The 18681-nt window shown below is 35.8% G+C and overlaps 1 protein-coding gene across 1 annotated transcript; it reads right to left on the bottom strand.

The window, feature by feature from the left end:
• Positions 1-15810: 15810 nt before the first annotated feature.
• Positions 15811-17046, bottom strand: LOC109337322. Its single transcript, XM_019574274.1, has one exon. It carries the CDS (start codon positions 17044-17046, stop codon positions 15811-15813), a length of 1236 nt encoding a protein of 411 aa, XP_019429819.1.
• Positions 17047-18681: the final 1635 nt, after the last annotated feature.

The raw sequence follows: 18681 nt of genomic DNA, 5'->3' as shown, positions 1-18681 counted from the left end.
TAATTAAATAAATGAAGTTTTAAATTCCAGTCCCATAAAATTGACGTTTACCTTCCAAAATTTACACACCAAACAGATCTAACCTTGTTTTAACGCTTTATATCCTGTGGTGAAAATGGGAAGTAGGCAATAATACTTGGGGAGCATCCAAAAAGTGTGACATTACATGTTTCACTTTTTTTGATTGATAAGAAAAATACTATTATTAAAAAAATTAAATATATTTTTTGCAATAAATCAGAAGAAATAACACATGGATTAGTACACTTTTATGAGACATCAGATATGATCCTAATACTTGACATGAACTAAATAGCATGATAATAATTTAGTACTAATCCTCGTAAAATCCTCTGTTCATAGTTGTAAATAAGCATTCTTGTAAATGTTCTGGAGATTAGGGGCTTGAATCACCCTGTAATAAGGTACTCACTCATACTATCGGAAAATAAATAAAAACCATGATTGCTGTATCACCTAGCGTCTCCAAATATAATGCAAAATTTAAAAAGTGTTTACGACTTGTTTGATCTTATAAACGTGGACTGCATTGTTTCTTTATTCGGGTTGTACCATCTTTCACTTGATATTATATATATGATTGCTTATGACATGTATTATTGATATAATTTTTTTTGAGCTGGTGCTATTTATAAAAAATAAACAATGTATGTATTAATAGTGTAAGTGATTTTACATTATCATTGTATCATAAATTATTTATATTTAATCATCATTCTTATAAAATTAATCAAACAATGTCGAATCTGAAGTGGTTTGGTCACAATAGAAGTAGAATATAGTTTGAAATGAATTTCGTAAGGTTAGAGCTAAGGGTGACCCTACTTGCTCACCTTGTATGGCTCGTTCATCGGGTCCAGGATCGTGTTCGGGTTCAAAAATTAGACTCAGTCAATATTTAGGGCTGAGTATGAGACAAACATGACCCGATCTAACCGCCACATGGTCACTCACTCATTATGTTTGTGTGTGTCACTGTTAAGTTGGGTACAAAATAATGACATCTCTTTGATTAGAAATATCATTGATTCTATAATTTCTATGATATATACATGATTAATAATTATATACATATATCATTTTATATATCAAATTACATATCCATAATGATAAGTAATAATGAGAAGATTTCATCTAAAATATATACATTATAATTAATCAAGTCTAAAGTTAGATCATGTTTGTCCTCTACCTTCGAGTTAATGACTCGACCAATATTTATGGCCGGATAAGAGATAAACCTTTATCCAGCCCAACCTAGTTCAGGCCCACCCCTAGTCAGAGTACCATCAAAACCTTTATCTCAACCAACCTAGTTAATGCTCGCCCCTACTTTAACCACCATCAGCTGTGAGCGTGCTCTTTCAACGAAATATTCTTTGGCATTTTATTTTGATTGAAAGTTTAATTACAAAAGAAGAGTGCGTTAATTATATGAGTGTTTGTAGAGTGGCGTGAATATTGTAAAATGTTTGGGGTTGTTTAAATTATCAGGAAATGTGAAAAATGTCAATGGACCGGTTTATGCAACCTTGATGGCTTCACCATTGTGGATGGGTTTCAATTCAAAGTAGCCATTTGAGGAAAGCTTTGGGAGGTTTAGTTTCAAAACATAGCCAAGCTGAAACGTAATAAATGAGAAAAACGTATTAATATCCACCTAGACTTTAGGTAACTTTGAAATGACTACCATAAACTTTGATTTCAAATAAAAGCTCCTTAAACTATTCAAATCTGACAACTAGGCCATTATGTTCAATAGTCAAGCCACCAAAACATATCATTAAGTAAATTGCAAAAGTTGAGCATGAAAAACCAAATGCATTTTTTTAATATCATTATTATAATGAGTTAGATAGAAGTAAGAGAAAAAATAAATGCAATGCTGTTTATGTTTTAGTATCATAGACTCTTCAAAAAGTATACAGATGAACAATAAACAATGTATTGATTATATAAATCTTTACACAAACAATACATAAATATTTAAAAGGAGGTATTTTTTATTCTCTTTCACAAGATGATATATAAATGAGTTAGACTTATTATCATGTCTTATTAACTTGTATATAGAAGAACCTATTTAGAAGTTTTAGAAAGTTTCAGGACTTTTATTAAAAAACAGAAATTCATTTTGGTCATTTAAAAGTGAGATGAAATTTACGAAGGGACAATGTACTTCTTCAAAGTTAGATACAAACATTCCTTGAGTTTTTCCAACTTCTAGCTTGTGATGGTTGGTTTTATTTTGTTTAGCCATAATTGCATTATAGTTTGATTATAGTTTGGCCACACAATTAAACTATTTTATATTCCTAGCACAACAAAATAAACCCCCATATACAGTCTTTAACTCATTTTCTTCTCCTTTGAGTTGTTAATAATTATAATAATTATGATATTTGAGCTAGAGCGACATTCGTACCTATAACCAAAACTTGATTGCGACTTGTGAGCGATTTGGATATAAGATCAATAAAACTATGGAATAAAAGACTTTAAAATGCCTAATCAACCATGCGAGATTTGTAGTCCTAGGCTACTCACAAATGGTCAAAATAGCATGTAACTTTTGCAATAAATGTTAGATGCTTATGAAGATTATTGATGATCCTAAGCTCACAACTATGGTTAAAGTTACCTATTTCATTGATAAATCTATGGATAAAACCAAGATAAATTTCGATTCAAGGATGACTATGATATGAATAATTGTATTAGTGAATGAATAATGAGTTAGGTAGTTGGCAGGAAAGTTAGTTGTAAAATCAGTTTGGTTAAATACTAAAATTTACAGCTATAGGAGTACTTGTGATGAATAACAGAATTTCATTCTTTCCAAATTCTCTCTCATTCTCATTCATTCTATTTGTTTTCTATCTCCTTCCTTTGCTTCTTCATTCAATCTCTTTTCTTCATAACATTGGTATCAAGAGCTTGCAATTCACGGTGACCTATGGTGGAAGCAACTCGTTTACAAACTACGATTCGTGAAGCGGAAGAAAGAATCATGTCGTCGATTGAACCATGCATTATGAGACACTTGAAAGAATTGAAAGATCGATTTGAGTTCCAATTCAAGAGTTTTCAAGAAGCGATGCGGGGAATTGGTTTGCAAGTTACTGAATTATCAACGGTGCATCAACATAGAGGTGGAGAATATGGTGAGAATCACATTTCTACACGGTTAACACATTTGGATTTTCCAAAATTCACTCGTGAAGATGTGGATTCTTGGATTGCAAAGTGTGAGCGATTCTTCACATTAGATGTTACGCCAGAAGGAGACAAGGTGGTTGTTACAAGCATTGCACTCGATGATAACTCTTTATGTTGGTTCCAGAGCTTGGAACAAAGTGTCATGTGAAGGCTTTCGTGGATAAAATTTGCCGAAGCCTTGAGGATGCGTTTTGAAATGGAGTTTGATTCTCCTATGGAGGAAAGGCATACTTAAACGGGAAGTCTCAATGATTACCATGAAGCTTTTGACAATTTTGTGGGAAAGACCGAATTGACTGAGGCACAGAAGCTACATTGTTATCTGGGAGGCCTCAATTCATAACTGAGCAATGGCGTGAAGATGTTTGCACGATGTACATTATTAGAGGCTACGCACATCACAAAGTTGCAAGAGCATAGCTTGAAATTATTACAAAAACACATCAATCCTAGCACTAGAAGTTATGGTAATGGGGGGGGGTGGAATAAGAGGAGTAATGTTGTGTTTGACAAGAATGAGGTTCATAATGATAAACACGTGGTTGATGGAAGTTTAGTGAGGGGAGTTCTTGGAAAACCAAATTATACCTTTCAAAAGAAGTTATCACCTAAGGAAATGGATGGACATCGTGCTCAGAACCTGTGTTCTTTCTGTCATGAGAAGTTTGCACCTAGCCATGAGTGTCCACAGAGGAAGAAGGTGCAAGTTTTCTTGATGGAAGTGGATGATGAAGACCATATCAGTCAATTAGTCTCTTTGACTTGGAACTATATACTACAGGAGATTCTCAATAGCCTATGATGAGCATGCTTGGCTGGATAGGGAAGAGGAAAATTTTTGTGTTAATTGACACAGGGAGCACTCAACTTCATTAATGTGAAGCTGTGTCAACAGGGGGTGGGAAATTTAAATCCCTCCAACCCTTACAAATAATAGTAGCAGACATGGACAATATTCATGGCACAAACACGTGTGAAAATATTCAATAGAAGATGCAAGGGTATGGTTTCTCCACTAATGCTATTGGCATACCTTTAATTAGTCGTGATCTTATATTTTGTATGTAATGGTTAAGACAATGATGACTTATCTCTTGGGATTTTGCTAAGTTGAGCATGGAATTCAATATGGGGGAGGTTAAAGTCAAATTGCAGACTACGAAGGAAGGAAAGGGTCGAGTGGTTTCTGATGAAAAGCTTAACCAAATTATCATTGAGGAGAAATTTTGTTTCATGTTGCAATTGTTGCATGCAACTCAAAATGTAGTATGTTGTGTTTTGAACTCTGTAGAGGCTGCAAATTCTGAGATGGAGGACCATAGAGCTTCTGTCCAAACAGAGTTTCATGACGTGTTTGAGGAGCCTACTCAATTACCCCATTTAGAGGAATTCAAGATCACAAGATTGTTCTCAAGGATGGGTCTAGTCCTTTCAGCTTGAGACCATATAGTTATCGTCCAGCTCAAAATGATGTCATTGATAAAATGGTGAAGGAATTACTAGAGGCAAGGGTCATTCAACCTAGTTCTTCTCCTTTTGCATCCCCTGTGGTATTGGTCAAAAAGAAGGACGAGAGCTGGAGAATGTGTGTGCATTATAGGAGGGTGAATGATATGACTTCATCACTGCCTGAGGCGTATCTACTGATCCATCAAAGATCAAAGCAGTACAAGAATGGCCAGTCCCTCAAACAGTCAAACAACTTAGAGGATTTTGGGGTCTCACTGGGTACTATAGAAGATTTATTAAGGGGTATATCAAAATTGCTTCACCTCTCACTGACCTTTTAAAGAAGAATTCATTCCTATGGACCCCTGCAGCTTCTCAAGCCTTTCAATAGCTCAAACAGGCCTTGAGTACTACTCCAGTTTTGGCCATTTCTAATATGTAGAAACCATTTTTAGTAGAAATAGATGCTTCCAACATATGTATAGGGGTCGTCCTCATGCAAGATAAGCATCCTATTGCTTTGATAAGAAATGTGTTGGCCCCTAAAAACAGGTTGCTTTCAATTTATGATAGAGAATTACTACCTTTGGTCCATGTTGTTTCTAAATGGCATCAATACTTATCCATTCATCCTTTTGTGATCCTTTCTTATGAGCAAAGTTTAAAATTTATTTTGGAGCAAAGATTGTCTAGTCCTGCACAATACAAATGGGTCACTAAACTTATGGGGCTTTCTTATACATGATATAAAAGAGGACAAGAAAATGTGGTTGTGGATTCCTTGTCCAGGGCTTCTCATGGGGAATTAGTTCATATCGATGTTTCTTCTATATCTTTAGAGCTTTTGAAGCTCCTTATGTTGGCTTATATGGCTAATTCTTCTCTCCAGCAGTTGTTGCAAGAGGTACTAACTAATCCTTCTTTGCATCCTCATTACAAGCTGGTGGATGGTTTTCTATTTAGGATACACAGGTTGGTGATTCCCAATGACTCACATATCAGGCAACTCATTTTACAATGGTTTCACTCTTCACATCAAGGTGGTCATTCTGTAATCCGTGCTTCTATGCTTAGACTTAAGTCCTGTTGGGGTCTGGCAAAGCATATCCATGGACTTCATTGAAAAATTACCCAAATCCCATGGCAAGGATACCATTTGGGTGATTATTGATAGACTCAACAAATATGCTCATTTCATTGCCCTTTCTCATCCTTTTACTGCTTCCAAATTTGCTGAGGTTTTCATTTCTAAAATCTTCAAACTTCATGGGGCTCCAACCAATATTGTTAGTGATAAAGATCCACTTTTTACTAGCAACTTTTGGTCATCTTTTCTCCAATAATTGGGCATCTCACAAAGTTTGTCTAGTGCATATCACCCATAATCTGATGGGCAAAGTGAAGTCTTGAATCATTGATTAGAGCATTATCTCAGGACCATGACTTGGCGACATCCTAGGGAATGGGGTTTGTGGTTATCATTGGCTGAGTGGAGGTATAACACTACTTATCATATAGCTATTCAAGCCACCCCTTATGAGGTTGTTTATGGCCAACCTCCTCCCTTACATCTTCCTTACTGCCCTCAAAGCACATTGGTGGAGGTTGTGGATATGAGTTTCATTGTAAAGGAAGAGATGATCAATAAGTTGAAGAGTAATTTGACTCGAGCTCAAGCAAGGACGAAAAGGTTGGCTGACAAGCACAAATCTGATCGTGAGTTTAAGGAGATGGGTTGGATTTCTCGTAAGATTCAACCATATAGGAAATCTTATACAACGCACAGGTCTTCAGAGAAGTTATCTCCTTGTTCTATAGACTTTATCAGGTTTTATGTCGAGTAGGAGCAGTGGCCTACACACTGAATTTGCCATCTTCTTCGAAGATACTTCTCACATTCCATGTGTCATTATTGAAACCTTTCCCTGATGGTTCTGTTCCACAACACGCTTTACCTGATGATTGAGGTAATCTTGATGATCCTAAAGAGCCTTACAAAGATCTTGAAGAGACGCTTCATTTAACATCACCATTGGGTTGTCACTAAAGTGTTTGTCCAATGGAAAGGTGAAAGCTTAATCCCATTGCTTACAAACTGGTTTGTGAGTTTATCTTCATTTATTTGATTTACTCTCTAGTGAATGAATGTTTAGTTTGTGTGAATTGGTTAATATTCCATGCTTATGTTGATTTCGCTTAGTCAAAGGCTTAGGTTATGAAACTATGAAAATTAGGAACATAATGGTAGAAATTTGAAATTAATCTTTTGAAACCGAGGATTGAGTTGTGAATAAATGAACCAAAAGGATTTAGCCGTTTTATTACTTGCCTAACCACTGTTTCTGAATTTGATTTATGTTCATACCATCCAACAACAAAAACTCCCTTGTGAGTGTGATTATAAGGTGTTTGAAGATTTGCTTGAAATATAATCCTTAGGAAATGACCTAGGAGTCACTTCCTAGTATTGTAGTTTTTAATTGTTATATTATTTGCATTGGGTACGATCTCGATCAAATTTGGCGCCGCTGTCGGGGATTATCGGTTCTTATCAAATGTTCTTAGTATAGTTTAGTGTGTGTCTTAGAAAAAGCGTGATGTTTGAGTTTCAAAAGCTGTCTGTCTGTTCACCGTGTGCTGTCTCATTTAGTCATTTGTTTGTTGGTTGATTCTAGTGTATTTTGGTTAATATAGTTGTGGTTAGAATTTTTGCATGAAACTTCGTTTCTATATTTCTTTCTTCACATATTGAATACTGGATGTATCATAGTCAATCACCTTGCTGTTGGTTGTGATATACAAACAAGTAATGACTAGTTTTGCTGTTGATTTTTTTATTTTAGGCATAACTTTTGAACTATTAATCAGAACTGGACATATTATATATGCATTTGGGGTAGAAAAATCCAAGGATTCATTCTTAATTTGGTTTTAGTTTTTGGCCCATGTTTTAAGACCATTTTCGTATTATGTGTTTTGGAGGGGTGAAATTCGGATTTACTACTCCAAACACACACACTTTTATATTCTATCATTTTGAAACATAAGGCATTTTCGTTTTCCCTCTTTTGGCTCTGCTAGGGTTTCACTTCTTCTTCATTTTCATTTACGGTTTGCTCTTCCATTGCCATGGAAGGCTAAATTTATGGAATAAATTCATTTCGTAATGTATTACAACTCTTGAGGTTTTGTTATTAATGTATTTTTAGTTTCTTTACTATTGGTTTCTCTATCCAATTTCTTAATGTGGTTTTCTTAATCCCATTGTTTAGAAACTGGTTTATGAGTTTATCTTCGTTTATTTGATTTAATCTCTAGTGCATGAACACTTAGTTTGTGTGATTTTTTTAATGTTCCATGCTTATACTGATTTCGCTTAGTCAAAGGCTTAGGTTGTGAAACTGTGCAACTTAGGAACATAATGGTAGGAATCTGAAATTAATCTTTTGAAACCGAGGATTAAGTTATGAAACGAACCAAAGGGATTTAGCCATTTTATTACATTGCTTAACTACTACTTCTGAATTTGATTTATGTTCATACCATCCAACAACAAAAAACTCATTGTGTGTGTGAGTATAAGGTGTTTGAAGCTTTGCTTGAAAGATAATCCTTAGGAAACGACCTAGGAGTCACTTCCTAGTACTGCAGTTTTTAATTGTTATATTATTTGCATCAGGTACGGTCTCGATCAAATTTGGCGCCGCTACATGGAATTATCGGTTCTTGTCAAAGGTTCTTAGTATAGTTTAGTTGGGTCTTAGAATAAGCATTATGTTTGAGTTTCAAAAGTTGCGTCTCTGTTCACCGTGTGCTGTCTTATTTAGCCATTTGCTTGTTGGTTTATTGTGGTGTATTTTGTTAATATAGTTGTGGTTGGAATTTTTGCATGAAACATTGTTTCCATAATTCTTTCATCATATATTGAATACTGGATGCATCATAGCCAGTCAACTTGCTGCTGGTTGTGAGATACAAACAAGTAGTGATTACTTTTGTTGTTGATTTTCTATTTTGGGCATAACTTTTAAACCGTTAATCAGAATTGGACTTGTTATATATGCATTTGGGGTAAAAAAATCCAAGGATTCATTCTAAATTCGGTTATAGTTTTGGTCCCATGTTTTAAGCCCATTTTGGTTTTATGTGTTTTGGATGGGTTTAATTCGGATTCCTCACTCCAAAGACACACACTTTTACATTCTATCATTTTGAAACATAAGGCATTTTCATTTTCACGCATTTGGCTCTGCTAGGATTTCACTTCTTCTATATTTTCATTTTCGGTTTGTTCTTCCATTACCTTGGAAGGCTAAATTTCTGGACTAAATTCATTTGGTAATGTATCACAACTCTTGAGGTTTTGTTATTAATGTATTTTCGGTTTCTTTACTATTGATTTCTCTATCCTATTTGTGAATGTAGTTTGCTTAATCTCATTGTTTAGAAACTGGTTTGTTAGTTTATCTTTGTTTAATTGATTTACTCTCTAGTGCATGAATCCTTAGTTTGTGTGAGTTTGTTAATGTTCCATGCTTATGCTGACTTCGCTTAGTCAAAGGCATAGGTTGTGAAACTGTGCAATTTAGGAAGATAATGGTTGGAATCTGAAATTAACCTTTTGAAATCGAGGATTGAGTTGTGAAAAAACGAACCAAAGGGATTTAGCCATTTTATGATATTGTTTAACTACTGTTTCTGAATTTGATTTATGATCATACCATCCAACAACAAAAATCCCCTTGTGTGTGTGAGTATAAGGTATTTGAAGCTTTTCTTGAAAGATAATCCTTGAGAAATGACCTAAGAGTCAGTTCCTAGTATTGTAGTTTTTAATTGTTATATTATTTGCATCGGGAACGGCCTCGATCAAATTTAGCACTGCTTCCAGGGATTATCGGTTCTTGTCAAGGTTCTTAGTATAGTTTAGTGTGTGTCTTTGAAGCATTTTGTTTGAGTTTCAAAAGTTGTCGGTCTGTTTACTGTGTGCTGTCTTATTTAACTTTTTGCATGTTGGTTGATTCTGGTATATTTTGGCTAATATAGTTGTGGTTGGAATTTTTGCATGAAACTTTATTTCCATACTTCTTTCATAACATATTGAATACTAGATGCATCATAGTCAGTCACCTTGCTGCTAATTGTGAGATACAAACCAGTAGGGACTAGTTTTGTTGTTAGTTTTCTATTTTGGGTATAACTTTTGAACCATTATTCAAAATTGGACATATTATATATGCATTTGGGGTAGAAAAATCCAAGGATTCATTCTAATTTCAGTTTTAGTTTTGGGCCCGTGTTTTATGGCCATTTTCGTTTTATGTATTTTAGAGGGGTTAAATTCGGATTCCCCACCCCAAACACACACACTTTTACATTCTATCATTTTGAAAGATAAGGCATTTTCGTTTTCCCTCTTTTGGCTCTGCTAGGGTTTCACTTCTTTTTCATTTTTATTTTCAGTTTGTTCCTATATTCCTAGACAAAATTCCTTTGTTCCTGTATCACAACTCTTCAGGTTTTGTTATTAATGTATTTTCGGTTACTTTACTATTGATTTCTCTTTCATATTTATGAAAGTGGTTTGCTTAATCCCATTGTTTAGAAACTCGTTTATGAATTTATCTTCGTTTAGTTGATTTACTCTCTAATGCATGAACACTTAGTTTGTATGAATTTGTTAATGTTCCATGCTTAAGTTGATTTTGCTTAGTCAAAAGCTTAGGTTGTGAATATGTGCAAATTAGGAAGGTAATGGTTGGAATATGAAATTAATCTTTTGAAACCGATGATTGAGTTGTTAACAAACGAACCAAAGTGATTTAACAGTTTTATTACATTGCTTAACTATTGTGTCTGAATTTTATTTATGTTCATACCATCCAACAACAAAAAAACCCTTATGTGTGTGTATAAGGTGTTTGAAGCTTTACTTGAAAGATAATCCTTGGGAAACGAACTAGGAGGCAATTCCTAGTACTACAGTTTTTAATTGTTATATTATTTGCATCGGGTACATCCACTATCAAATTCGGCTCCGCTGCTGGAGATTATCAGTTCTTTTCAAAAGTTCTTAGTATAGTTTAGTGTGTGTTTTAGAATAAGCATTATGTTTGAGTTTCAAAAGCTGCATGTATGTTCACTGTGTGCTGTCTTATTTAGCCATTTGCATGTTGGTTGATTCTGGTATATTTTGGTTAATATAGTTGTGGTTGAAATTTTTGCATGAAAATTTGTTTCCATACTTCTTTCATAACATATGTAATACTGGATGCATCATAGTGAGTCACCTTGTTGCTGGTTGTGAGATACAAACAAGTAGTGACTAGTTTTGCTGTTGGTTTTCTATTTTTGGCATAACTTTTGAACCGTTAATCGGAATTGGACATATTATATATGCATTTTGGGTAGAACAATCCAAGGATTCATTCTCTACACACCACGTCTATAGAACCCACCTTGAAAATCCAAAAACTGTCTTTTTACTATTTCTTTCTTATTTTACAAGTTTTATTTTCCAATTGTTTTGATTTTGTTGTATCTAGTTAAATTAGTTAGGCTTCGAGTTCTGTCTTGAAATTTTCTGTGGATGTTTCTTATGGTATTAGGATTTTATTGATGCAAAGTTTTGGTTGATCACTGAAATTTAACATGTATTTCCCTTACTGCCCTACATGGTTGTTACTATTGCATTTAGTGCATGACTAAGGGAAATCCTGACTCTTTCCATCCAACAAATCATGAAATTGATAGAACATTTCATAGGTTAGTTAGGCAAGTTAGGAATTTAACTTTAGATAGTGAGTATTTTCATCATAATGTTAATCTTGCTGATAGTGATATTGATTCTACTGTTTTTGTGCATTATGTTGTTTCTGTGCATTATGTTGTTTATGTGCATTCTGTTTTCTTACTCTGATTCTGAGCATTTTGGAAATATGGTTGAACTACCTCAAATCCCACATGAAAGGATATTAAGGGAGTTGGTTGCACCTGATTTCACATTTGAAAGCTTGTGTATCCAGTATCACAATGAGGATGTGCTATATGTGCTCAAAATTGGACTAATACATTTGTTGCCAAAGTTTCATGGACTTGCAGGTGAATGTCCTCATAAGCATCTAAAGGAGTTCCACATTGTATGTTCCACCATGAAACCTCGTGACGGCTAAGAGGATCACATTTGTTTAAAGGCCTTCCCACAATCACTTGAGGACCCTACAAAAGATTGGTTGTATTACTTAGCTCCTGGTTCCATTACTAGTTGGGATGACCTGAGGAGAATCTTCTAGGAAAAATTATTTCCTGCCTCCAAAACCACTACAATCAGAGAAGATATTTCTAGAATCAGATAACTACATGTATAATGTTTATATGATTATTGGGAGTGATTCAAGAGGTTATGTGCAAGCTACCTCCATCATCAGATCTCTGAACAAAATGGGGAGGGATATCATTGATTTTGCTAGTAGTGGTGCACTTTGATATATGACACCTTGGTCACTCAGTTTGCCATGAATCAGCAAAAACCTCCACTTGCAACACAAGTTTGTGGCATTTGTACCGCAGCTAACCAATATGCTAATGTTTTTCATTATCTTTTGGAGCCCAAAACTGGTGACCATCCCAAGGCTTATGCTACAAATATTTATAACAACAGACCTCAATAACAATAACAAAATTATGATATTTCATCAAGCAGATAAAACCCTGGTTGGGAAAATGATGCACAAAATAGACCATATGTGCCTCTTCCAATCCAACAGTAGAGGCACCAACAAGTGAATAGTAATCATGCTCCTACACCTAGTGAATCTTCATTGGAAGAATTAGCGAGGCAGATGACATTGCAGAATATGCAATTCTAGCAAGAGACCAATGCTTCCATTCAGAGACAAGAGTCCTTCATTCAGAATTTGACCACCCAGATGGGACATACGACTACTTCATTGAACACGTTACACATTCAGTATTCTGACAAGTTGCCTTCGTAGATTGTGGTTAACCCGAAGAATGTGAGTGCCATTACTCTAAGGTCAGGAAAACAGATTGAAGTTGATCTAGCTGCATCATAAATGAAGCAACCGATTTTACAAGATACTGAGAGCACTAGCAATGAAATTCATGCTAGTGAACCTTCCACAAGTGTTGCACAACCATCTTCCATTTCCTCCAAGAACAGTCATTCCGAGTAAGAAGATGGAAGAGGTAGACAAGGAGATCTTGGACACATTTAGAAAGATAGCGGTGAACATACATTTACTTGATGCAATCAAGAAAATTCCAAGATATGCCAAATTTCTAAAGGAGTTGTGCACTCATAAGAGGAGGCTCAAAGGTAATGAGGGGATCAACTTGGGAAGAAATGTTTCTGCACTAATAGGTAAACTTGTTCCTTACATTCCTGAAAAGTTTAAGGACCCAGGTACATTTGATGTACCTTGCGTAATAGGTAATAGCAAATTTGATAATGTCATGCTAGATCTTGGAGCTTCGATTAGTGTTATGCATATGTCCGTTTTCATGTTTTCTTTCACTTGAACCTATGCAATCCACCAGAGTAGTGATTCAATTAGCAAACAAGAGTACTGCCTACCCTACAGGTTTGATAGAGGATGTCTTGGTTCGAGTTAGTCAACTTATTTTTCCTGCTGATTTTTATATTCTCGATATGGAAGAGATATCCTAGAACATTATCTATGGAGTTTGGTGATATTATGGTCTGGTTTAATATTTTTTATGCTATTGTTAGTTATTTATGGAATGGCAAGAACATTGTATCGTCCAAGTAATAAAGTCCGGTAAAATATCGGGATATCGTCCTCAAGGAGCAGATTGGATTTACACTAATTCCTACAAGAATGAATTGAATATATATTTACAATAATTGATTTGTGAAATTTTGTAATTGGTTTTGGAAAATCATAAATCGAACTAAAAAGATTTAAAATAAGTTGGGATCGAAATGCATCGTTCTTTCTGATTGACATCCATGGATTCAATTCCAAGTAACTTGTGAAGTTACTAATTCAGATGCACATTTTCTTCAAATCATTCACATTAATTCCTTGAGTGTAAATCACTCAAACACCAATTCCTTGGATATTTGACCAATTAACTAGCATTAAGTTTCATGTAAAAGCAAATGATGCATCATTGTCCATTCCTTGCAATGATGTATGAATGAAGATGATCCAGATTCGGTATCAAGTTTAACTTTCCAATTAAACTTGAACCCAAGAGCAAGAAATTAGTAGCAAAGTAAATTCAAGCATTAAGAACGGTATAAACTTCCCAAAATCAAATAACAAGTACAATAGAATCGAATCCAGGAGTACAAAGGTTAGAAGATTACATTTCAAAACCCACAACAAGATCTATCCACTCATCCTCGCCATTACAATGCTTGAATCATGAGATTATACAAGGAAATATGAATGAGAATCGTTCCCACGACTTCTATCCTAATCTCCGTTGTGTTTTTCTCAATTTTCTTCCAAAAATGTTTCAAAAAGTGCTTGATTCCTCTTCCCTGCTGTCCGGAACTGCCTATATCAGGTTCCAACTGTTAGTCTCTCGCTCAAGCTAGGGATTCTCGCTTGAGCGAGAGAATATGCCATTCCCATGCCTGAACACCTCGTTTGGGCGAGGCTCCCTCGCTTGGACGAGGGAGAAACAACATCTAGAGGATTAATTGTCGCTTGGGTGACAGTCCCTCGCTTGGGCAAGGGACAATAGTGTTTTCTGGTATTTTCTCCTGAATTGTGGCTTGGGCGACCATTCCCTCGCTTGGGCGAGGCTTGTACTGTTCAGAAACTTCATTCTTCTCCTTTTTTCTCCTTTGTTCATCATTTCCTAACATACAAACAACACACCACAATTAAATTCATAAACAATACAAGATTAACTAAGTTATCGGAAATTGTACACAATTACAACATAAATACGCACTAAGTGCCCCAAAAATCAATTACAACATGATCAGTAAATGTAATCACTCTTGATCCAATCAAGTAGGATCTAAATTTTTCTAACGCATACACTATAGCTAGTAGTTCATTTTCTGTTGTGGCATAGTTAACTTGTGCCTCATTTAATACCTTACTAACATAGTGTATAGCATGGAAAACTTTAGCCTTTCGCTGTCCTAGTACCACGCCGATTGCATAGTTTCTAGCATCACACATAAGTTCAAAATTAAGATGTCAGTCGGGCGCTACTATAACAAGAGCATAAATCAGTTTTTCTTTCAAAGTTTCAAAATATTTTGCACACTCGGCATCAAAGTGAAAAACTGTATCTTTGTTAAGAAGATTATTGAGTGGTTTTGAAATTTTAAAAAAGTCGTTGGTAAACCTTCTATAGAAACCTGCATATCCAAGGAAACTCGGAATTCCCTTGACATTAAGTGGTGGTGGAAGGTCCTTGATGACATCAATCTTCGCCTTGTCAACTTCGATGCCCCGGGAAGGGTCTTGTGTCCCAAAACCACTCTCTCGGTCAGCATAAAATGACATTTCTCCTAGTTCAGTATCAGATTTGTCTCAACACATCATTGCAAAACGATGTCCAGATTTTCCAAATAGCTCTCAAATGACGACACGAAGACCGAGAAGTCATCCATAAAACCCTCAATGCACTGCTCCACAAGATCAGAAAAATAGCTAACATGCACCTTTGAAATGTTGCTGGTGCATTGCATAGTCCAAATTGCATCAACCTGTATGCAGAGACACCCAAAGGACATGTAAAAGTTGTCTTTTCTTAGTCCTGAGGATCCACAGTGATTTGGTTATAGCCTGAATACCCATCCAAGAAGCAGTAGAATGCTTGTCCAGCCAACCTCTCAATCATTTGATTCATGAATGGCAGAGGAAAGTGATCTTTGTGAGTGGCCTGGTTCAGTTTCCGGTAATCAATGCACACACACCATCTAGTAACTATTCTGGTCGGGATCAATTCATCTTTATCATTTCTAACCACAGTCATACCCCCCTTCTTTGGGACCACCTGAACCGGACTCACTCACTTGCTATCAGATATGGGATAAATCATCCCAACATCCAATAGTTTCATCACTTCCTTCTTCACCACTTCATTCATAGTGGGATTAAGACGCCTCTAAGGTTGCACCACCAGTTTATAATCCTCTTCCATATGGATCTTATGCATGCAATAAGATGGATTGATTCCATGCAAATCAGCCACTGTCCACCCTATCGCCCCTACATTTTTCTTCAACACCCCAATTACTTGTTGTTCTTCATCATATGAAAGGGTGCTGCTAATGATTACCGGTTTCTGCCCTCCGTCTTCTAAAAATACATACTTCAAATGTGAAGGAAGTAGTTTCAACTCCACATTTGGAGAATAATATGTATTCTCTTTACCAAGCTCCTCAATGCGATTCTGATCATATACAACCTTGCGGGGTGCATCCAATTCTACCAAACATGTTTTGATCATTTTATCCTCCTCCATACTGCTTCCTTCTAGGTCTCCCCTCAATACCGTCTCCAAGGGACTACTCCTATTCAAGTGAATGTCATCGAGCATGAATAAGATCTCAATGAAATCCACCCAAAAGCAGTATTGCTTGTCCCTTGGATGTTGCATAGCTTCAAAAACATTAAAATTCACCTCTTGGTCTTGCACTCTTATCTTCAATTTTCCATCATCAACATCAATAATAACTTGGGCAGTCTTCATGAAAGGTCTACCCAAAATAAGAGGAACATCTTTATCCTCAATATCCATGATGACAAAATCCACAAGAAAAACTAACCCATCTACCTTTACCAAAACATCCTCCGCAACTCCATAAGGATACTTAACAGATCTATCATCAAGTTCCAAGGTCATCCTAGTAGGCTTGATATCCAAATCCCCAATCCTCTTCAGAATAGAAAGAGGCATCAAATTAATGTTGGCACCTAGATCAAATAGTTCCTTTTCCACAGATAGTTCACCAATAGTGACCGAAATAGTGAAGCTACCCGAATCTTTAGTCTTTTCGGGCAAAGACTTCTGAATGATAGCACTACAGTCAACTTCTAAGGTTACTGTCTCTTCTGAAAAATTTCTTTTCTTTGTCAACAAGTCCTTCATAAATTTGGCAGAGATAGGCATTTCTTCCGTCGCCTCCATGAAAGAAATTTTGACCTGGAGATTCTTGAATAAATCCAAGAACCTAATATATTGTCGCTCCTTATCTTTCTTGGAAGGTCTCTTTGGATAAGAGAGATCCTTCAGCTCAGGTAGATCACCCTTCCTCTTGTCACTGTTCTCCCTTACTTCATCCTCATTAGTAGCAAACCCTTCCTCATCTTGTACCACATCACCCTTATCTTGAACCATTAAATTTAATTTGACATGTTATATGTGTCTTTTTACAAGTTTTTCTCATCCAACAAATGCTAAAAATTTAAAACTTTTCAAGTAAATGAATTCGACAGGTTAGAACATAACTCAAGGTACAAGGCATAACATAAACTTAGTTGTTGGGTTTGTTGAATAAAAGGAAAAGAAACATAATTTAGAGTAAATATCCATTTTAATCCCCATATTTTTCGACCTTACTAGTTTAGTCATTAAAAAAAAAGACCTAAAATGATCCCAAAAAAATTCAAATATGAGTCAAATTATTCCCTTTTGGGGTCAAATTAGTCCATACCAGTGTTATAAAACATGCTCAAAAGGACTAATTTGACCCATATTTGAAAATTTTGGGGACCATTTTAGGTCTTTTCTTTTTTGAAGAATTAAATTGATAAGGTCGAAAAATATGAGGGACTAAAATGAGTATTTACTCTAAAATTTATAAAATTGGATAGTAAGAAATCACTCAGGAAACTAAAATCACTAGGCAAGTCACTAGAATTTCAACCAGCGAATGCGTAACTCACTAAGTGAAAAGCGAATAAGAAATTTCCCATTTTTAGGTGCTAATATTTTCGCTCATTGGGTTAGAATCATACAACAACAAGGATGCCATGTGCCAATATGATAGCCCACATAATCCATGTTGATGTGTCAAGGCAACAGGCTGGTGCGCCAATGCACCAGGATGCTTAGCCAAGTCAAAACAAATGGTGCCCCATGGCACCATGATGATGCACCACAAGTTAAGTTAGAGCCAAGGTAGAGAAATGGTGCGCCACAACTTAAACTTGATGCGCCAAAAGATGCATCTCATGCGATGAAGAAGATTTCTCGTGTGCTAACCTTCATCAAGATCGTGTCAAAAGAAGTTGGCCAGAATATTGACCGAGACATGAAGCATTGTGACTGCGCCAAGAAAGTTGGCGAAGACACTAATCGAGGTCGTACCTGATGTAAATAATATAACAATTATAAACTGCAATACTAGGATGTGACTCCTAAGTCATTTCCCAAGGACTACCTTTCAAGAACAACTTCAAACATCTTAAACTCACACGCAAAAAGGGATTTTTGTTGTTGGATGATATGAACATAAATCAAATTCAGAAATAGTAGTTAAACAATGTAAAAAGACACATATAACATTTGTGGAGATTGTATACTGACCAGGTTAATAGAAGATGCATTCCAGATCATGAGATTGAGTCAGTCCTTCAGTTTTGTCATTCTTCTGTAGTGGGTGGCCATCTTGGTACCCAAAGGACAACACGAAAGGTGTTTGACTCTAGATTTTATTGGCCACCATCTTCAAAGATGCATGGAGGATTTGTAGCACTTGTGAGCAATGTCTGAGAGACGATGTTGGTACTCTTTCATGGAGACAAGAGATGCATCAACAACCTATGTTGTTTTCTGAGGTGTTTGATATCTAGGGTATTGGTTTCATTGGTCTCTTTCCTGTTTCTTTTGGATTTTACTATGTTTTTCTTGTTGCTGATTATATTTCTAAATGGTTGGAAGCTAAGGCCACCAGGACTAATGATGCTCGGGTTGTTATGGATTTTGTTAGGTCTCATATTTTTTGCAAGTTTGGCATACCCAGTGCCATTG

Source organism: Lupinus angustifolius, unplaced genomic scaffold (genome assembly GCF_001865875.1).
Source record: "Lupinus angustifolius cultivar Tanjil unplaced genomic scaffold, LupAngTanjil_v1.0 Scaffold_5_103, whole genome shotgun sequence".
Lineage (NCBI taxonomy): Eukaryota > Viridiplantae > Streptophyta > Magnoliopsida > Fabales > Fabaceae > Lupinus > Lupinus angustifolius.
Note: the sequence above shows the minus strand (reverse complement) of the source record. Positions and strands in the feature narration are given on the sequence as shown.

Excerpts from the sequence above, each read along its gene's own strand:
- LOC109337322 (XM_019574274.1), bottom strand. The coding sequence starts at position 17,046 with ATGGTTCAAGATAAGGGTGATGTGGTACAAGATGAGGAAGGGTTTGCT.